This window comes from Mandrillus leucophaeus, unplaced genomic scaffold (assembly GCF_000951045.1).
Source record: "Mandrillus leucophaeus isolate KB7577 unplaced genomic scaffold, Mleu.le_1.0 Scaffold253, whole genome shotgun sequence".
Classification (NCBI taxonomy): domain Eukaryota; kingdom Metazoa; phylum Chordata; class Mammalia; order Primates; family Cercopithecidae; genus Mandrillus; species Mandrillus leucophaeus.
In genome coordinates, this window is record NW_012102621.1 from 453182 (window position 1) to 475864 (window position 22683).

Consider the following 22683-nt stretch of genomic DNA (forward strand, 5'->3'; position numbering starts at 1 on the left):
TACCAGCCAGATCTGTCGTGGTTTACTCACAACCTTCCTTCGTGGTTGGAGCTCTTGTCAGTACATGCATGCCTTGCGCTGCACTGGCTCCAACACTGGGTGTGACCATTTTTTGCTAACTGCTTCTTAAAGTGGTCACCTGTCTGATTCATGCTCCTCCTCTGCCATCAGTTTTAGGACTGGAAAACCTGCTGCCTCAGGAGCAAAACTAAGTATTTCCTTTCCTTTGTGAATCAAATCTGTGATTTTATAGATTTGGTAATGTAGAATTTGAAGGAACTATAATGATCTTTTCAGTTCCCAGAGGTTTGAGTCTCCATCCAAAGTATTCCTGAATCAGCTTTCGGACTGCTTGCGTGCATTTTTGAATATCATACTTTGTTTTCTTGAGCACAGCTGCATAAAATGGGTTAATAGCAGCATTGTTTTGCAACCCATTTATATTCACCGGACTACTAGGGAACGACTTGGATCAGCCACAGTCCAAGGCAAGCCACTGTGTCATCATAGAATAACCTTTAATCTTTATGTGCTTGTACTTACATAATCTGTGTCTGAAGCTTTGTGGTAAGGGTGGAGGATTTTGATAATGTTAGAGGTGTCTGATTCTTTTGTATTGTGTGTGTTACTCCCTCAGGTGTTTGCTAATCTTTAGTTCTGCATTGGTGGCTAAAGCTTAACTTGTGGCCAATTCACAGAAACGGGTTAGACTTTTGCTAATGACTTACCAAGAGAATAGTTTAATTTTTTTTTTTTGGTTGTCTTAAAAACAAGAATAGCAGCTGTCAGCAGTAATTTCGCCCAGTTTATCTCTTGCAGAGAACCTAGTCGCATGCTACAGTTCGACCTCCTAGTTTCAAGGAGTGGTAGAAGGCTTATGTTACTGCCTTCTGGATTTTGAGGTAGTCCTTGGTATTTAATAGTTTTATGTTTTTCTTTTGTTTATTCATAGTTTCTTTTTTCTTTTTTTTTATCTTTTCGAGACAGAGTCCTGCTCTGACCCCCAGGCTGGAGTGCAGTGGCTCAATCTTGGCTCACTGCAACCTCCGCCTCCCAGGCTCAAGGGCTCCTCCTGCCTTAGCCTCCCAAGTAGCTCGGGCTACAGGCACGTGCCACCACACCCGGCTAATTTTCTGTATTTCTTTGTAGCAGTGGGGTTCATCATGTTGCCCAGGCTGGTTTCAAACTCCTGAGCTCCAGCTATCTGCCTGCCTTGGCCTCCCCAGGTGTTTGGATTATAGGCATGAGCCACTGTGCTTGGCAGTTTTTTCTTTTTTAAAATTTTATGTGTCAAAGTTTTGTGTTTTTCTTTTCTTTTCTTTTTTTGAGATGGAGTCTTGCTCTGTTCCCCAGGCTGGAATGCAATGGCACAATCTCAGCTCACTGCAACCGCTGTCTCCTGAGTTTAAGCAATTCTCCTGCCTCAGCCTCCCGAGTAGCTGGGATTACAGGCATGTGCCACCACACCTGGCTAATTTTTGTATTTTTAGTAGAGACGGGGTTTTGGCATGTTGGCCAGGCCGGTCTCGAACTCTTGACCTCCAGTGATCCACCTGCCTCGGCCTCCCAAAGTGCTGGGATTACAGGCGTGAGCCACTGTGACCGGCTAGTTTTGTGTTTTTCTAAGTATTTTATTTATGTGTTTGTTCATTTAATTATTTATTTATTGTAGAGACAGGGCCTGTCTCTGTTGCCCAGGCTGGAGTGCAGTGGCACGTTACAGCTCCTTGCAGCCTCAAATTCATGGAGTCAAGCAATCCTGCTGCCTTAGCCTCCTGAGTAGCTAGGACTACAGGCACAAGCCACCTTGCCCAGCTAATTCACTTTTTGTAGAGACAGCAGTCTCCCCATGTTGCTCAGACTGATCTCAAACTCCAGGCCTCAAGTAATTCTCCCACTTCTGCCTCCCGAAGCAGTGGGATTAACAGGGAGGAGCCACAGAATGATTTAATATAAACAAATCATTAAGACTAATATCTTTTGAAGAAGTTGGCACAAGTCATTATCCAGCTGATTGCTACATCATCTTTAGTGGTAATTAACAACACCACATTGAATATACTGTTTTCCTGTTAACTCCATGATTCTCAGTCCAGAGTTTCTGAGTCAGGAGTCTTGGATGGCACCCAGGAATTTGTGTCTTTAATAAGTTCCCAGGTGATGGTGATCCAGCTGGCCGGGAAGCACATTTTGCTAAGGGTTCAGGGTTCTATGTATCAGAGTTTTATATCTGAAATGAAATTCTTCAGTAACTAATGAGCCTTCTTAGGCAGTCTGGGACACAGTTTCATACCGTCCTTTTCTTTTATTTTTTGAGACGGAGTTTCGCTCTTATCACCTAGGCTGGAGTGCAGTGGTGCAATCTCGGCTCCCTGCAACCTCCACCTCCCAGGCTCAAGGGCTCCTCCTGCCTTAGCCTCCTGAGTAACTGGGATTACAGGCACCTGCCACCATGCCTGGCTAATTTTTGTATTTTTAAGTAGAGACGGGGTTTCACCACATTGGCCACGCTGGTCTGGAACTCTTGACCTCAGGTGATCTACCTGCCTCGGCCTCCCAGATTGCTGGGATTATAGGTGTGAGCCACCGCACGCAGCCTATATTGCCCATTTCACAAAAAAGTTTGGAGGGTGGCTTTTTGTGAGTGCCACCCAGCAGAAGGGTATTGGAGATGATGAGGTGGTGGCTCTTTGGAGATAAAAGGTATTGTGTAGCATATGCTGTGTAGCCTGTGAAGAGACTGAGTGGAAGTGATCCAGTATACTGAGCAAAAGACCCTGGTATACTGTGCTTTACTCTGGAGTCTTTCCAGACTTGTTTGAAAGTCAAGATAACCAGCACTGCCAGTGATATACTCGTACAACATTTTAAAAATGACAGATTCCACAAAGGATAAAACTTGCTCTATGGCATCTAGAATGTGAACTTGAGTTACATTGTTTCTTAGGATAGAATTCTTTTGTAAAATTAGCCATTGTATCTAATGGGAATTTTAATTTTAGTGTTTGATAGGGTTAATGTCAGTCTTTTAGAGAATAAGTGGGGAAATAATATTTCATCAGAAAGCTTTCAGAAATGTGGCAAGACTCCCGCACGCAGTCTTGAGGGTCTTTACCGTGTTACACCCTCTCGGATATTCACTAAAATAGAAAGAATGTTTCATGCAAGTGTTAGTCTGAGTGTCTTTTTGATATCTGGCAGATGAAAGTCCTTCTGGGAGAGATTGTTCTTCAATACAGTTCACAGTGATGGAACATCCTTTCATGTCTTTATCAGCATTTCTGCTTGCCTAGTACATTTCCTCATATGCTAGGATGAAAACTGTCAAGTTGGATGATGCATATGTGAAGTATTTTATCAAATCATTCCAGGGAGTCAGTGCAGGCCCTTTGACAGCCAGCTGGGATGAGGCATGCCTACATTGAAATGTTTTAATTTTACTTCAGAAGGGCAGAGATGTTACCAGAGCAGTGGCTTCGAAACAGCATGGCATAAGGACGGTGGGAGGCCGTTGGGAGAGTTTACTTTGGTTCAGTTCCGCAGACGCTCAGCCACAGTTTTAGAGTCAGTTTCACAATTGTGTGGCGCTCTCCAGAGCCGCAGTCTGCCAAGTCACACAGAGTTGGTTTTCGTGTTCTTCCGAGCTTTGGAGCTATTCAGTTCCCTGTAAACCCCAGATGTGAAGGTGGAGGTATAGGAGAAGAGTGAGAAGTGCTATTAATAATTCATTTGAAAGGGGTTTCTGTGTAAGGTAATGTGGAGTAAACAAACAAGATAGTGTAGGATTGACTACGTTAAAAAATAGCTTTTATGGGTACAAAAAAATAGAATGAATAAGACCTACTATTTGATAGCACAACAGGGTGACTATAGTCAGTAATAACTTAATTGTACATTTTAAAATAGAGTGGTGTTGGATCGTTTGTAACTGAAAGGATAAATGCTTGAGGGGATGGACACCTCATTCTCCATGATGTGCTTATTTCACATTGCATGCCTGTATCCAAACATCTCATGTACCCCATAAATATATACATCTACTATGTACTCATAAAAATTAAAAATAAAAAAATCTTTTGAGTGTTTTAGCTGAGAATAAATTTTTGCTTACTTTAATCGGATAATATTGAAAATTCAGGTGAAATATTAGAGAACACATAGCCTATATATTACTTGACAAAAAATATTTTTCAAAAAAATGTTTTAAAAACATCTAAATGGTAAGAGAAATTGGGAGAGCCTTCTTTTTCTTTGTTAGTATAATCCTCCTTGGTATTTGTACAACATTGAGTTTCCTAAATTAGTTGTTGCGGTCCCATGACTTTAGCAATATAACAGAATTGTAAACAGAAATACAGGAATTGCAAATTCAAACTTATGGTTTTATATTTATATTTTTATATTTAGATTTTTCTCCCTCCCACCAGGTGAGGTAGTGCATAGTATATGAAAGATTAATTCAAATGGCATTTTCAGTTGGCTTTTTCTAAGAAAGTCTCTAGTTATTTCCCCTGGGCTTCTCAGTTCTGTTAGCCTTTAAAGTTTAAAAAATGATCATAAAAGGAATTTTGAGAAACAAAGCTCAGAGTTTCTCAAAGCTATTGGCGGGGGAAGGGAGGGTATTTTTTTATTCTTGACTTAATGACATCAATATTTTATAAAGGTAAAATCATAGTATAAAATTTTGTGCCTTTTTAAAACTTAAAATTATAAGTTATCCATGTTTTGACATTTTCATAGTTATTTTGATTGCTTTTAATATATTGAAATTTTGAACTACAATTTATTGACATCCATGTATTATCAAATCCTGAGGTTGATTTTGATTTTTGGCATATTTGATGGTATAGCAGTGAACATTTTGTTGATTCAACTTTTGTTCTCTGTTATTTTTGTGGTGCTTGATACGTTTCATTAACTTTTTATTTTTCTTTGAGACGGAGTCTCGCTCTGTTGCCAGGCTGGAGTGCAATGGCGCAATCTCGGCTCACTGCAGCTTCTGCCTCCTGGGTTCAAGTGATTCTCCTATCTCAGCCTCCCAAGTAGCTGGGATTACAGGTGCCTGCCACCACGCCTGCTAGTTTTTTGTATTTTTAGTAGAGACAGGGTTTTACCATAGTTGGCCAGGCTGGTCTCAAACTCCTGACCTCAGGTAATCTGCCTGCCTTGGCCTCGTAAAGTGCTGGGATTACAGACGTGAGCCAGTGTGCCCGGCCTTCATTAACTTTTAAAATAAATTTGGTGTTTAAAATTGGAGACTATTTCTAAATTTACTAAACGGAGAACTGAGAATTATATGAAGCATGACTAACAATAACAAAAGTCATTCCTAGGTTAGTTAGCTTACCTAATTAACTAGCTTACTAACCTAGGAATAACTTTTGTTATTATTAGGTTCTGGTAGGCGATAATAATGATAGTTCCAGTGTGTATCGTTTATGTTGGAAAATAATATTTAAGAAAAAATGATAGCTGCCCTCACTGAGAACCTGCCATGCTAGGTGCTATTATGTATCTTCTTGTCTTCTGGCATTGCAGGGAGTATTGATTAAATTGGTTAAAACAGCTTACAAAACCAGAATAGTACACTTGAGCCTAAATTAGCAAACTAAAAATAAATTTGGTTTCTTAGCCATAGCATTTGGTTTATTAAACTGTAGGGCAGACAACAAATTCTCAAACCACAGAGTACCATGACTTCGTTTTTTCTGACATTAACAGAACAGTATTGTTCATGCTGATGGTTCGATTTGTAAAGTAGCTTTTGCCCTGCTTGGCTTTTTTTTTTTTGGAGACAGAATTTTACTCTTGTTGCCCAGGCTGGAGTGCAGTGTTGCTATCTCAGTTCACTGCAACCTCCACTTCCAGGGTTCAGGCGATTCTCCTGCCTCAGCCTCCTGAGTAGCTGGGATTACAGGTGCCCACCATCACGCCCAGCTAATTTTTGTATTTTTAGTAGAGACGGGATTTCGCCATGTTGGTTGGGCTGGTCTTGAACTTCTGACCTCAGGGGATCCACCCACCTTGGCCTCCCAAAGTGCTGGGATTACAGGCGTGCCATTGCACCTGGCTCTGCTTGGCTTTTGGATGCCTGGTAATGATGTTCCTTAATTGTGGGTCAGTGAAGCCAAACTAATTGCTTCTTGGGCACATAGATTGCCTTTTTAATTTGCTGTATAATGTTGTCTCTACCAGAAATGCATAATATATTGTTATCTAAGTAAAACTCATTAAAATAATCTTACACACAACAGAATGCCTGATATTTTGTCCATAATCTTGCAAATAAAAGAAAATTGAATGGCATTACAGAGAGTTGTAATTTACAAGCACTCTTTTTTAAGTGCCTTTGTACCCATTTTGGAAGATAAACATAAAATGACTGCTATGATTTATATTAGTGTGATAGTTTTCTTTACCAAGGATTGTTTTGTTTTGTGCTTTTAGTGTGTTTTAAATGAGAATAATGATGTGGCCTTTTGAGACAGTCACTTATTTCAGACTGTACAGTTTACCCAGAGAGATTAGCATTTATCCATTGACTTTGCATTTCATTAAAAAAAAAAAAAGAAACCTGTGCTGTCATTCTCAGTTCACAAATGTCCATTATAAGGGTTACCCTTAGAATTTGTAGAAACACTTGTTCTTAGATTGGTAAGATGGGTAATATTTATTTTCTTTCTGTTTACTTGGACTAACTAAAACGACAGCTCTGCGAAGGACTTTCCCTTGACTCTTTGATGATTAATTTTGTTCAGTTAACTAATATTTATTGAGCAGCTACTGAGTGCCAGAAACTGTTGGGGATACCAGTTTGTTTGTTTGTTTGTTTGTTTTTTCTATTTGTGATAAATATTTGGCCCAGGAGAAAAATCTCTGAAAAAAATTTCAGAGCTTTAGAAATGATTTTACATGGCTGGTGCGGTGGCTCACGCCTGTAATTGTAACACTTTGGGAGGCTAAGGCAGGTGGATCACTTGAGGTCAGGAGTTCGAGACTAGGCTGGTCAACATTGGGAAACCCCATCTGTACTAAAAATACAAAAAATTAGCCGGGCGTGGTGGCCCGCACCTGTAGTCCCGGCAACTCAGGAGGCTGAGGTGGGCAAATTGCTGGAACCTGGGAGGCAGAGGTTGCAGTGAGCCAAGATTGTGACAGTGCACTCCAACCTGGCGAGAGAATGAGACTCCGTCTCAAAATAATAATATAATAATAATAATAATAAAGCCACGTGTGGTGACTCGTGCCTGTAATCCCAGCGCTTTGGGAGGCAGAGGCAGGTAGATCATTTGAGACCAGGAGTTCGTGACCAGCCTGGCCAACATGGTGAAACCCTGTTTGTACTAAAAGTACAAAAATTAGTCAGGCATGGTGGCACATGCCTGTAATCCCAGCTACTCGGGAGGTTGAGGCAGGAGAATCACTTAACTGGGGAAGAGGTTGCAGTGAGCCAAGATGGCACCACTGCACGCCAGCCTGGGCGGCAGAGTGAGGCTCCATCTCAAAAAAAAAAAAAACCAATAGAAATGATTTTACAAATAGAGTGATATCAAGGAGCTTCTACTAAAAAATTTAGTAAATGCTTATTAAACATTTTTTTTTTTTTCTAATTCAACCTTAAAAATGTCAAAACACCTATCGTTTAAAGGAAATTGCCCATTACCTGTTGGTCTTTTCTTGTAGGTTATTTCTTATGAGGGTCATGGATATCCCCTATCTAAACTTGGAAGGACCAGACTGTAAGTAAATTTTTATTTTCTTATTTCATCTGTGCATTTAAATGTGTGGTCTGGAAGGGATAACAGGAAAATATTACTAAAGAAAAAGCTTTCTTCACTTAAAATTGGGTAGTGATTTTGTGGTTGATATGAATAGTATGCTTAAGTTAATGGGACTCTTGGGCATTCATTAGTCATCACTTCACTTATATTTTCCAGTTTATGCATGAATTGAATTTTAAAAACATACATATCTTCTCTATATATTTCATTTTCATGCAGAATTCTGATTTCATCATTTTTTATAAGTATCATATATTTTTAAGATATGCTAGCTGTCAGTTATCTTGGTAAAATTTCTATTTTCCAATTACTTGAGTGTGTATATATTTGAATTTAGTAGGTTGATTTTTTTTTTTTTTTTTTTTTTAAAAAACATGGAGGGTCTATGGGAGGTAGTTGCTTTTTCTTTTCCTCTGCTTTTTTTCTGCTGTTTCATTTGTTCTTTTTTACCTTAATGCATGTCATTGGCAGGTAGAAGTGGGTGAACTATACTTGGTGATAATAATTGTTGCAATGATAGTTTGAGGACATACTGTTGTGTTGCCCTCCATGTTAGACTAATATTTTGGTCTGTCATTCTCACAAGAATTCTGATGCTAAATATCGCCATTCCCAGTTTATAGTCCAGGGTGGTTAGAATGATTAGGTCTCTTGCTTAGGGCTGCACAGAAAAGGTCTAGGTTTGGGATTAGAAAACAAGATTATGACTCAGGATTGCCTTACTTAACAAATAGTCCATTTAATTTGGACAGTGCCTTTTTTTTTTTTTTTAGCTAAGTATATTAAAATGGGAAAGTTAAATGTTTAGTGAAGTGAAACTTCATGAACAGAGCAGCCTTATTTTTCTTCTAAATAATTTGCACAGTTGGGTGTGGTGGTTCATGCCTGTAATTCCAGCACTTTTAGAGACCGAGGTGGGAGGATCACTTGAGGCCAGGAATTCGAGACCAGCCTGGGCAACATAGCGAGACCCCCATCTCTAGAAAAATAAAATTAAAGGATAAAAAAATTAGCCAGGCATGGTGGCATGCACCTGTAGCCTCAGCTGCCCAGGAGGTTGAGGTGGGAGGATAACTTGAGCCCAGGAGTTTGAGGCTACAGTGAGCTATTACCGTGCCACTGCACTCTAGCCTGGATGACAGGGCAAACCCTGTCTCAAAAAAAAAATATATATATATATATGTATATATAAAATTTTAAAAATGAACATAATTTGCACAGGAACTTCATGAGAAGAGAAGATGTCTTTGCATAGGGTTCAGTTTGTTGTGGGTTCTGTAATGTATCAGAACCTAAGGTCTAGATTACCATGGCAGAATCCTACCAATCCTAGGCATACTTTCAGGAGTTGTTTGGTAATCATGAGGAATTCATAACAGTTCTGCATATTAGCTTAGACTTAATTTCATCAAAGAACCACTGGTTTACTTGATCACTTTTCACATCAACATTTCATCATAAATTTGTCTTATAGTGCAGCCTAAGCGTGATCATGTTCTGCATGTGACGTTCCCCAAAGAATGGAAAACCAGCGACCTTTACCAGCTTTTCAGTGCCTTTGGTAAGTCACAAGTTCAGATGTACCTTTTAGGGTTTTGCTATTCATTTGGTATAGGTGGTCAGAAGTAGAAAGACAGTTTTGGCCTGGGAATAAAAGAATGTTAATATTCAAGGTTTTAATTTCACTCTTTGAATTTTCTGGTTTAGGATACTGTTATCTTTGTGCTAATGTGATCTGAGAAACTTTTAATAGCACCTCACAATACAGAGCTATTAATTCATGGAAAGCAAAACACCATGATGATGACTGCCCTTACTACTGACCGGGGAAAATAACCTGTGGCTGAGCGTAAATAATTTTTAAGATTAAACTCAGAGGGCTTGTATGTTTCATAATGGGAGGGGAGGTCGTCTCTGCTTTAGATTAATCAAAGTGACAGATGTTTGGGTAGATCAGGAATTGTGATACGTGTGTGATGTAGGGCAGTCCTTCTCTTTCCTTTTTTACCAGGTCATGTGATTAGGTTCGTTTGAGCAGTCTCCTGATATGTGTTTATGAAAACCATTCTGATTGTAAACCCACAGCAATACCTCTCTTACTTTAACAAACGAAGCATTTAAGCTAGTCTCTGGAAATTCTTGGATAAAGTGAAGGCCACAAGACCTAAATGTCCAGTAGTAAAAAAGTTTAATAAATATTTATGTATCTTCTAGTGTGTAGCCATTTAAAAAATATTTGAAGAGTTTGTTAAAAGTAGTTAAAGTGCTTGTATTTTAACGTTTAGAGTAAAAAGCAGATACAAAGTAGGCCTCCCATATAACTAACATCATTTTTCATTTTTTTAAAATTTAATTTAATTTTTTATTTTTTTAAAAATGAAAATGGAGTCTTGCCATGTAGCCCAGGCTGGCCTTGAACTCTTGGGCTCAAGTGATCTTCCTGCCTCGGACTCCCAAACTGCTGAAATTACAGGCATGAGCCACTGAGCCCGATGTATTTTTTCTTATCTTTATTTTAAATTGATATTTTAGAATAGTAGACTTTCACAGCAGAGCCTTCTACACTGATAATACGGCATACCATTTCTGAATGTAAATATTTAAAATAAGTCAGAACGAACATTAAGGCATACAAAGTTAATTTAAGTACTAGCACTATTATTTTTATTATTATTATTATTATTTGAGACAGAGTTTCGCTCTTGTTGCCCAGGCTAGAGTGCAATGGTGCGATCTCAGCTCACCTCAACCTCTGCCTCCCGGGTTCAAGCGATTCTCCTGCCTTAGCCTCCTGAGTAGCTGGGATTACAGGCACATGCCACCACGTCCAGCTAGTTTTGTATTTTTAGTAGAGATGGGGTTTCTCCATGTTCGTCAGGCTGATCTCAAACTCCTGACATCTGGTGATCCTCCCACCGCGGCCTTACAAAGTGCTGGGATTACAGGCATGAGTCACTGCGCCTGGCCTCTAACACTGTTTTCAACAAGATTATGTGTAAGCATGGTGGTGTGTGCCTGTAGTCACAGCTACTTGGGACACTGGGGTGCGAGGATTGCTTGAACTAGGAGGCAGAGGTTGCAGTGAACTGAGATTGCGCCCCTGCACTCCAGCTTGGGCGACAGGGTGACACTCACCTGGGTCTCAAAAAAAAAAAAGTTGTGTTTTTGAACCTATTGGTCTCTGATTTTTGTTAGTGGTCTTGATAGGTAAATAAGTCTCCAATCCTGGTATTGCACTGAATGATGACAAGCCCCCCAGGGTTTAATCTGGAAAGATCTTTCTATTGTGTTAAATTTCTAATCGCTTCTTTTCCCACTGGTTTGTCTCTTCTCTTGAAGTTTTAACCTAAATAACTGCTGTGGTAGCCTTTAAACAGGCTAACTCTCTATAGTGCTGAGATTTTGATCATGTTTTAAATAAGCACCTTCTCTCTCTTTAAAGATAGACTATACTGAAATATATAAGATATGCACATTAAATCTGATAGCTCTCCACATGGACAAATATTCACTTTAGTTTTAATTTGCGATTGCAGGTAACATTCAGATATCCTGGATTGATGATACATCAGCATTTGTTTCCCTTAGCCAGCCCGAGCAAGTAAAGATTGGTAAGTGTTTTGGATTTCTGTTTTGTGTATTAAATACAGTGAGAGGTTGCCCTCCCGCTGCCTGCTTAATTTAAAAGCTGTGGGCTCAGTCAGCTTACACTCATTGCTGCCTGGTTTTTGAGATTGTCTCTGAAATAAATGAAATAATTAGTAAGTATCATGTATGGATGAGAAAATAAGACAAATCTTTTGATTCATTAGGTACACTACATAGTATATTTTTTTATTTACCTCCATTCTGTTCCTTTCTCGTTCTCGTTGCACTTTTTCTAAAGTGAGTTGCAGATTTACTTTGAGAATGAGAAGTACCTATAGTAAATTAATACTTACATTGACCTGTTCATCTCTGTACTTCCCCCATTTGTTTATACATATTTGAGATTTATTCATCCATTAAACTCGTATCAAATACTTGTTTTTGTTGTTGTTGTTGTTGTTTGAGACAGAGTCTTGCTCTGTCGCCTAGGCTGGAGTGCAGTGGCGCAATCTTGGCTCACTGCAAACTCTGTTTCTTGGGTTCAAGAACTTCTCCTGCCTCAGCCTCCCGAGTAGCTGGGATTACAGGTGTGCAACATGACACCTGGCTAATTTTTATATTTTTAGTAGAGACGGAGTTTCACAATGTTGGCCAGTTTGATCTTGAACCCCTGACCTCAGATGATCCACCCACCTCAGCCTTTCACAGTGCTGGGATTACAGGCATGAGCCACTATGCCCAGCCTTGTTTTACAAACAAATAAACTGAATATTTTGTTTGCTTTTAAAATATGGTTCTAGGCTGGGCACGGTGGCTCTCGCTTGTAATCCCAGCACTTGGGGAGGCCGAGGCAGGCGGATCATCTGAGGTCAGGAGTTCGAGACCAGCCTGGCAAATAAGGTGAAACCCCATCTCTACTAAATATGCAAAAATTAGCTGGGCGTGGTGGCGTGCACCTGTAATTCCAGCTACTTGGAAGGCTGAGGAAGGAGAATTGCTTGAACCTAGGAGTTGGAGGTTGCAGTGAGCCAACATCCATGCCTACTTCACTCTAGCCTGGGCGACAGAGTGAGGCCCTGTCTCAATAAAAACAAACAAACAAACAAATAAATAAGTAAATAAAAGAGTTCTAAAAAGATGGGGCACCCTGTTTTTGTAGGATCCTAAATAATTTTGATATTAACCATCAATTAAATGTTTTGTTTTCTTAAGATGGAAAGTTTTTGAATAAAATATTGATGAAAGTATGTATTGTTGGCCGGGCGCGGTGGCTTATGCCTATAATCCCAGCACTTTGGGAGGCCGAGGCGGGCGGATCACGAGGTCAGAAGATCAAGACCATCCTGGCTAACACGGTGAAACCTCGTCTCTACTAAAAAAAAAAAATACAAAAAAAAATTAGCCAGGTGTGGTGGCGGGCACCTGTAGTCCCAGCTACTCGGGAGGCTGAGGCAGGAGAATGGTGTGAACCTGAGAAACGGAGCTTGCAGTGAGCCGAGATCGTGCCACTGCAGTCCAGCCTGGGCGACAGAGCGAGACTCTGTCTCAAAAAAAAGAAAATATGTATTGTTAAGCTACATATTCAAACAAATTTCAAGTACCATGCTGCTTTGATAATGTAAAAGATGTGAAAAATTTAAGTGATATGTTTGTTTTTTACTTTAACAAAATGCCGCACGGTAAAACTATATAATTCTGATAGATCTGTTGAGTAATTATATATGAAAATTTCTGCAGATATACAAATTCAGATCACAGTATTTTGGTATTTTTCTTTCACTATCTGACTATCGCAGGAATCCAGGCCGTGTTGTAGAGGGGAAAAGCTTAGGCTTTTGGAATCATACTGCAACATCACTTACAGTTGTGTGACCTTGGGTGCCTTATTTAACGTTGATGAACTTCTGCTTATCTGTGTAAACTGAGCGTAATAGTATGGACTTTAGTGTTATTGTGAGGATTCCATGAGATTGAGTAAATGAACCTTGGCATGGTTTTGAGCTTTTATTATGGCTCTTTAATAGCAGATTTCAGTGCGGAATGTACTTCAGGAGCATCAGACACCAGGGATAGTGGTGGATACAGGGTGTGATGTGGCTTGTTAAATATTTTAATTTTTGCATAGAGATTTTTTCTGTGATCCATTTCCCCACCATCCTTAGAAAGATGGTTTAGAGAGAATCCAGAGGGATTGAATTATTAGAAAGCTCAAGATAACTTCAGGTGGGAGTGGGGACCTTGAGGTTACAGTTATAGTGAGGCTTCAACGTGGCTGCAAGAAGATTGAGTTCAAAGTCCTGACCTGCAGTCTAATCCAGCCTCCTCTGCTCACTGTATACTCTTCAGCTCCTTTGCTGGCCACATTCAGTGACATTGAAGCTGTGCAGCGGGATAAACGGAGTTTCACAGACTGACACGGGGACTAACTTTGCCTCCACCACTTGTCAGCCACGTGTCTTTGGGCAGGTTATGTAAACCCTCAAAGCCGCAGGTTCCGTGTTTGTAAGAGGGAGATAATAGTTACTTTGCATGATTGTTGTGAGGATGAAATGAGATCATGGATATTAAGTTTCCAGCAAAGAGCCCCGTACTACACAATCAGTGCTTGACCAGTGGTAGGTAATTATTAAAATAGCTGCTTGGCCTCCCTTGCTGTGAACAGTGTGTAAGAGTGCTTTGAAGTCTGTAAAACCTGAGTTAGTAGCATTTATTTGAAAATTCAAGCATGATTCCTTTTTTATGTGTGTGAGATGTCAAAGTTTCTTTTCAAATTCCTGGTATACCATCATATCTGATGTCAAATAACAGTTGCTCTCCTTTACTACTGGACGATTCTTAAAACAGTAGCTTTTAAGCTAAGTATTTTATTCCATGGTAACTCTAATCAGGGAGCTACATTTCAGAATCATGTGTAGCCACAGAAGCGCTCTATTGTCTGATTGCTCATTGCGTTGGTTTCCTGAGGGCAATGTTGGGTCCCTCTTGTTCAGCCCTGAGTCCTCTCTCATGCCTGACACACACTGCAGCATGAGGAAATAAATGTGTGTTTGAATAGGGGATATGGGGAATAGGCCAAGATGAAATTGTGATATTTTACCTTTTTTCGTCCTAGGTTAAGTAGATCCCTGTTCTCTTGATACATGCAGCTTTGCTAGTAAAGTTTAATTTTCCGCTATAGTCTCTTTTTTTATGCAAAAGGCAACTCTTAACAAAATACTTGGCAGTTTGAGCATGTTGTGCCTCTGACAACATTTCCTTTGCCAGAAGAAGCCAATCTTTTATGTAGTCATCACCTCCCACCAGAATCTGGCCCCCTCCTCTTTTCTCCCCTCCCCTCTTCCTTTTTTCAGATGGGGTCTCTTCTTTTGCCCAGGCAAGAGTGGAGTGGCATGAACTCGGCTCACTGCAGCCTCCACCTCCTGGGTTCAGGCAATTCTTGTGACTCAGCCTCCCAAGTAGCTGGGATTACAAGCATGCACCACCACACTGGCTAATTTTTGTATTTTTTGTAGAGATGGGGTTTTGCTATGTTGGCCAGGCTGGTCTCGAACTCCTGGCCTCAAGTGATCCGCCCATCTCAGCCTCCGAAAGCTCTGGGATTACAGGCATGAGCCACTGCACCCGGCCTCTTTGATGTTGTCTCTGGCTCTCTTTGTAGGGTACTGGACCTCATTCTCTGTGCTTTCATAGCATCTTGTATACCTTTTTGTATTGTTTTCACAGATAGACTGTAAACTCTTTGAGAGTAGGTACCATGTCTCAGTCACCATTGCGTTTTCAGTGCATAAAGTGGTAGTGTCTGACATTAGTAAGTAAATGTTGAATACTGAATTGCATAAATGATATTCATGGTATTGTGACTCGGAAATGCCGTTTTGCATGTGATGGATGTAACTAATGTCTCTGCTCTTTTGCTGTGATTTCTAAAATTATGCAGATGTTTCACTGAAAGACAATGTGAAATTTGTTCTTTATAATGGTGATTCTAATGATAAGAAGGACCCAGGGTATCTGATGTGCTGCAAATCCTGTTAATTTTGTTTTGTTTTGTTTTGTTTGAGACAAAGTCTTGCTCTGTCACCCAGGCTGGAGTGCAGTGGCGCGATCTCAGCTCACTGCAACCTCCGCCTCCCAGGTTCAAGCGATTCTCCTGCCTTAGCCTCCCGAGTAGCTGGGACTACAAGTGCCTGCCGCCATGCCCGGCTAATTTTTGTTTTGTATTTTTAGTAGAAACGGGGTTTTACCATGTTAGACAGGATGGTCTCAAACGCCTGACCTCGTGATCCGCCCTCCTTGGCCTCCCAAAGTGCTGAGATTACAGGCATGAGCCACTGTGCCTGGCCCTTATTAATGTTATCTTAGACAAATTACTTATTCATTTCAGCGGAAACAGAGGGCCTCTTAGATCAATAATGTAACATTGAGAAAATCATTAAATGCCTATTTATGTAGCAGCTTATAATGGCTTCTTTGGCTCTGTTGCAAACTATTTCTGATTTACATTTAAGGAGTTGCTTCTTAACTGACACCTTTTTTTTTTCTTTGAGTATTATTCTAATCAAGATTTTTAAAGCCATTTTTGACTTTGTTTGGGAGACTGGGTTTCACTCTGTTGCCCAAGATGGAGTGTGGTGGCATGATTATAATTCACTGCAGCCTCGATCGAACTCCTGGGCTCAAGCAGTCCTCTTGCCTCAGCCTCTTGAGTAGCCAGGACTATAGGTATGCACTCACCACACCCTGCTAATTTTTTCAAAATTTTCTTCTAGAGATTGGGCCTTCCCATTTTGCTCAGCTGATCTTGAACTCTTGGCCTCAAGCCATCCTCTCCCCTTGGGCTCCCAAGGTGCTGGGATTACAAGTGTGAGCCACTGTGCCTGGCCATTTTTGATATTTTGGGTATGAAAGTTCTCTTTTATAGGAAACCTTTTTATACTAATTACTAAAACCCTTCTCTTGAGTGCCATTTGGTTTCTGTTGCTTTTCATTTGCTGCTGCTGGGAAGCGGGTCCCTGCTGGCTTTGGGGTGTTTGGATAAGTGGTAACCCCTACAAGCTGTGCATTTAGCATTATTCCCCCTCTGGCTCTTCAGATGAAACAGTACATGGCCAGTGTGGGACTTGATCCCATGGAAAGACCACTTATCTTCACCATGTGAGAATTTTTCTCAAAAGTAGTCAAGCAGGAAGTCTTTTTTTGTTTTTGAAGACAGAGTCTTGCTCTGTCACCTAGGCTGGAGTGGAGTGGTGTGATCTCGGCTCACTGCAACCTCCACCTCCCAGGTTCAAGCAATTCTCCTGCCTCAGCCTCCTGAGTAGCTGGGATTACAGGGGACTGCCACCATGCCTGGCTAATTTTTGTATTTTTAATAGAGATGAGTTTTCACCATGTTGGTCAGGCTGGTCTTGAACTCCTGACCTCATGATCCACTCACCTCAGCCTCCCAAAGTGCTGGGATTACAGGCGTGAGCCACCGTGCCTGGCCAGGAAATCATCTTTAATGGTCAAATCTGAATAGCTCATTTATATTTTGGATTTTTATATTTTTAATGTAGTTTTATTAAATTGGGGGGGAAGAGCTCAACAATATTTCAAATGTAGTAGAACTTTCTAGCCATACTCTCAATGTTTAGACATTGTTCTGAGTGTCTTTAAATGCATTGTAGGACATTGTCTCTCTGAATATAATTTTTATAGAAATGGCTTTAGAAAAAGAGCTTTTTCACATATTTTGAAAGCTAGAGATTGGAACACACACAGTAAATACCATAAGAAACGTTTTAAAAGTAGAAATTGATAAAGGCACTTTAGAAGAGGCAGGATCCCAACAGTTATTTTGTGTCATAAAAAGTTAACGCAGTAATTATAAATAAAATAAAAGCCCAAATTCAGGTAGTTGTATGAATTCCTGATATCCTGCCTTCGAAGCTTTTTCAGGATGATTGTTGGGATGAGGGAAGATACTTGGCTTTGCCTCAGTCTAAATTATTGAGTGTGCTTATGTTAAAATTATATTTTTAAAAAGCACAGCTTTTGATTATGCTGAACAGATAAATATTAGAATTGTAGAGACAACTCTTTCAGGGTGATTGTTCAGCCTTGAATTTGCTAAAAGGCTGCTTATAAGTTTGAACTTTACCTGTGCTTTTTATTATCCTTTTGATGTTTGCAAAATCTGTAGTGATAACTGGTTTTTATTCGTGATATTACTCATTTGTGTCTCATTTTCCCTTGTTGATTCCAGCCAGCTGTTACCAATTTTGTTGATCTCTCTCAAGAACTAGCTTTTGGCTGTGTTCGTTTTTCTGTATTGTTTGATGATGTCTATTTTGTTGGTTTCTGTTTTTTTTTTCTTTTACTTGCTTGGGTTTACTTTGCTCTTCTTTTTCCAGTTTCTTGAGCTAGAACCGTATGTGATTGGTTCTTCTTTTCTTCTTTTTTCTAAATTCTTTTTAAAAATTATAAGCCTGGCGTCCTTGAGGTTGTTCGCAGGTCAACATATTAATATCTTACTGATTAGCCAGTGATTGATCAGAGGTTGTGCTGAAACGCCTTGAGCCAGTAAAACTTGAACCCTTTGCCAGCTAAATTAAGGAACAGACTCAACATTCAAGCAGTTTACAAGTCTGCCCCAATGTTTACTTTTGTCTGGACCTTCTGGTCCTCTGTGGGTGCATAGGCCTCATGGTCAGCTAGCAATGTGTACATAGCTAAGACTCTGCAAGCCATTGACATGAACCATTTTCCTTTTCTAATAGAAGCATTTAAAGCTATAAATTATCCTCTATGTACTGCTTTAGTTGTATGTTAACTGTTTATTAGTATGTTTTCAATATCATTAAGTTGGAAAAGTTTTGTGATTTCTTTGATCCTGGATTATTTAGAAATGTGTTGTTTCATTTCCAAATGCTTAGGATTTTCTTAGATTTCTTGTTACTAATTTATAATTTCATTCTGTTGTGACTAAAGATTTCAATAGGATTTCAGTCCTTTTAAATTTACTAAAATTTCCTTTATAGTCAAGCATAAGGTCTGTCTTGCCGAATATACTGTGTGCACTTAAAAGAACATCAATATCAGTTAGTATTATTCATACATCCTATGTCTTTTTTTGGTGTTTTTCTTTGAGACAGAGTCTGGCTCTGTCACCCAGGCCAGAGTACAGTGGTATGATCTCAGCTCACTGTAACCTCCACCTCCTGGGCTCAAGCCCTCCTCGCAGCTCAGCTTCCTGAGTACCTGGGACTACAGACGCATGCTAGGATGCCTGGCTAATTTTTGTATTTTTTTGTAGAGATGGAGTTTCACCATGTTGCCCAGGCTGACCTTGAACTCTTGAGCTCAAGCAATCCTCCCACCTCAGCCTCCCAAAGTGCCAGGATTACAGGCATGAGCCACTGTGCCCAGTCTTATTCTATATCTTTACTGATTTTTTTAGATTTAGTTGTTGTGTCAGTTTTTGAGAAGGGTTGTTAAAATCGCCTATGATTGTAGAATTGTCTGTTTACCCTTTTAATCTTGTCAGTTTTCATGTCGTGTATTTTGTGACTGTATTATTGGGGGCATACATATTTAAGATTGTGTTGTCTGTCTGATAAACTGGCGTCTTTATAAAATGTCCTCCTTTATCTTTTGTAATACAATTATTTTTAAGTCTACCTTATCTGATATTATTCTAATCACTTCATCCTCCTTGTACTTTTTATATTTGCCTGGTATGTTCTTTTATTATTATTATTTTTCTTTTTGATACGGAGTCTTATTCTGTTGCCCAGGCTGGAGTGCAGTGGTGCGATCTCGGCTCACTGCAACCTCCACCTCCTGGGTTCAAGTGATTCTTCTGCCTCAGCCTCCCGAGTAGCTGAGATTACAGGCGTGTGCCACCATGACCAGCTAATTTTTGTATTTTTAGTAGAGACAGGGTTTTGTCATGTTGCCCAGGCTGGTCTCAAGTGAGCCACCCGCCTTGACCTCCCAAAGTGCTGAGATTACAGGTGTGAGCCACCACACCCAGCCAACCTGGCATTTTCTTTCTATTTATTCTAGACCTATCTGTATATACACAGAGTGAGTCTCTTGTAGACAGTGTATAGCTGGGTTTTGCTTTTTTTTTTTTTTTTTTTTTTGAGCTGGAGTCTTGCTCTGTTGCCCAGGCTAGAGTGCAATGGCATGATCTTGGCTCACTGCAACCTCCGCCTGCCGGGTTCACGCGATTCTCCTGCCTCTGCCTCCCAAGTAGCTGGGATTACAGGCATGCGCCACCATGCCCGGCTAATTTTGTATTTTTAGTAGAGATGGGGTTTCTCCATGTTGGTCAGGCAGGTCTTGAACTCCCAACCTCAGGTGATCTGCCTGCCTCGGCCTCCCAAAGTGCTGGGATTACAGGCGTGAGCCACCGCACCCGGTGACTCTGACATTTAATTGGAGTATTTAGTCCAATTTAATGTCCTTATTGGTATGGTTAGGTCTGTTATTTTAAAATTTGCTTTTTGTTTGCTTTCTCTGTGTTTTGTTCTTTTGTGTACCTCGTTTTCTGCCTTCTTTTGGATTATTTGAGTTTTTTAAAAGAATTCCATTTAAATTTCTCTATTGGCTGTTTTTGTTTTATCTTTTTGCATTATTTTTAGTGGTTGCTTTACAGATTTCAATATCTATCCATAACTTTTAACAATCTTCTCAGAGTTCATATTATACCATTTCACATAGAGTGTAGAGACCTTACAATTGTATAGGTTCATTTACAACCATTCCTTGTAGTCTTTTAGGTTTTAATTGGGCATATGTATTACATCTGCCTTCATTATAAATCCCACAAAGTGGTGTTATAATTTTACTTTAAACACTATATGTATTTTAAGAAATAAGGATAAAAATATATTTACTCAGATATTTACGATTTTCAGTGTTCCTCATTCATTCCTGAAGATCCAGATTTCTTTTTTGGTATCCTTTTGTTTTAGCTTTGTGAACTTCCTTCAGTATTTCTTGTATCGATGGTTTGGTTGGCAACTGATTATCTAATTTTTTTCTTTATCTGCAAATGTCTGTATTTTGCCTTTATTCACGTAGGATATTTTCATTGGATATAGAATTCTGGGTTTTTCTTTCAGCGTTTTGAAGCTGTAGTTCCACTGTCTTCTGGCCTCTTAAGATGAGATGTTTGTGTCATTTGAATTGTCATTTTCCTGTATATAATGTGTTAATTTTCTCTGGTTATTTTCAAGATTTTCTATTTACCATTGGTTTTAGCAGTTTGAATATGATGCACGTAGACATAGCTTTCTTTGCAATTATCCTGTTGGGGTTGGCTGAACTTATTGAGTCTATAAATTTATAGTTTTCACCGGATTTGGGAAGTTTTTAGACTTTATTCAAATACTCTTTGTGTTCCATATTCTCTTTCTTCTCCTCTGAGACTCCAGTTACCTACATGTAGGAGATCTTTTGATGTTTTGGTATTTCCTAATGCTCTGTTCCTTTTTTCTATGTTCATTTCTTTGTCTTCTTCATGTTATATAATTTTTATCTATCCACAGGCTCACTGACTCTTTCCTCTGACATCATTTTTCTGTTATTAAGCCCATCCAGTGAATTTTTTATTGCATATATTATGTATTTTAGTTATGTGTTTTCATTCGGTTTATTTTTTCTGTTTCTCTGTAGAGAGTTTCTTTTATTTCATTTGGAGCCTATGTTTCTGTTTTCATTCTTTTTTTTTCTTTTTTAATTTTTTGAGTTCCTGGCCACTTAGTCTGTATTTCTTTACCTCATTGAACATAGTTATAATAGGTTGTTTAAAGTCCTTGTCTACTGTCTGTGGTGGTACACATTTTTATTCCCAGCTACTAGGGAGGCTATGGTGGAAGGATTGCTTGAGCCCAGTTCGAGGCTGTAATGAGCTATAATTGCACCACTCCACTCCAGCCTGAGAGATAGAGCAAGACCCTGTCTCTTAAAAAAGTTAAAAAAGAAGAAAAAAGCCCAGGTGTGGTGGCTCATGAATGTAATCGTAGTACTTTTAGAGGCAAAGGAGGGAAGATGGCTGGAGCTCAGGAGTTTGAGACCAGCCTGGGCAACATAGTGAGACCCTGTCTCTACTAAAAATAAACAAAATTAGTCAGGCATGGTGGCGTGTTCCTGTAGTCCCAGCTACTTAGGAGGCTGAGGGGAGAGGATCCCCTGAGCTCAGGAGGTCAAGGTTGGATTGAGCCAAGATCACGCCACTGCACTCCAGCCTGGTGACAGAGCAAGACCCTGTCTCAAAAAAAACGTCATTGTCTAATAATTCCAACATCTGCATCATCTGAGGATTGTTGATTCCTGTTGTTGGGATGGTTTCCCTTGAGAATGGGTCATGTTTTCCTGGTTATTTGTATATTGAGTAATTTGGAATGGTATCCTGGACATTGTGAATGTTCTCTTGTGGAGACTGGATTTAGTTACATTCCTTAGAACAATGTTAATATTTGTATTTTAATTTCAGCGGGTAATTGGCCTGGTGTGGTGGCTCATGCCTGTAATCCCAGCACTTTGGGAGGCTGAGGTGGGTGGATCACTTGAGGTCAGAAATTCAAGACCAGCCTGGCCAGCATGGTAGAATCCTGTCTTTACTAAAAAATACAAAAATTAGCTGGACATGGTAGCACGTACCTGTAGTCCCAGCTCCTCGGGAGGCTAAGGCAGGAGACTCACTTGAACCCAGGAGGCAGAGATTGCAGTGAGCCGAGATCGTACCACTGCACTCCAGCCTGGGCAACAGAGTGAGACTTCGTCTCAAAAAATAAATAAATAAAACTAAAAAATAATTTCAGCAGGTAATTAGCTTTGTTAGACTCAAACTACAAACTTTTTCATGGCTGTGGTGGGTTGTGGCTCAGATCTTAGCTTAGATTGCTCCCAGTTTGCCACGTGCATGGTTTAGAGTCAACCAGAGACTTGGGCTGGGTCTATATACCAATATGAGTTTCTTCTTCTCTGGCTTCCTATTTTCCAGAATTCCTTCCTCACTCTCTATTGCCCCTGTTTGCCCCTAAGCTTCTTCCCTAAGGACTTCCTTACCTGTGATTTTTAAAAAAAGTTATTTAGTTTCATGACAAACCCTGCATGTAGCATTCAAAACCTGTGCTTTAAAAAAAAAAAAAAAAAAAGATATTTTGCCTTGATGCCCAGGCTGGTCTCAAACCCCCGAGATCAAGCGATCCAATTGCCTCTGCCTCCCAAAGTGGTAGGATTACAGGCATGAGCCACTGTGTTTGGCCGAAATCTGTGCTTTTTAATTGTAACCCTTATGGCATCTATTTTTTTGTTTGTTTGT

General features: G+C 39.8%; 1 protein-coding gene across 3 annotated transcripts in view; it reads left to right on the plus strand.

The window, feature by feature from the left end:
• PARN (poly(A)-specific ribonuclease) overlaps positions 1–22683 on the plus strand; it is a 203494-nt gene that overhangs the window by 65486 nt on the left and 115325 nt on the right. For all 3 annotated transcript variants that reach the window (XM_011983662.1, XM_011983663.1, XM_011983664.1), the window contains 3 exons: positions 7684–7739; positions 9256–9342; positions 11318–11392. In XM_011983662.1, coding sequence (XP_011839052.1) covers positions 7684–7739; positions 9256–9342; positions 11318–11392 — 218 coding nt within the window. The remainder of the gene's footprint in view (positions 1–7683; positions 7740–9255; positions 9343–11317; positions 11393–22683) is intronic.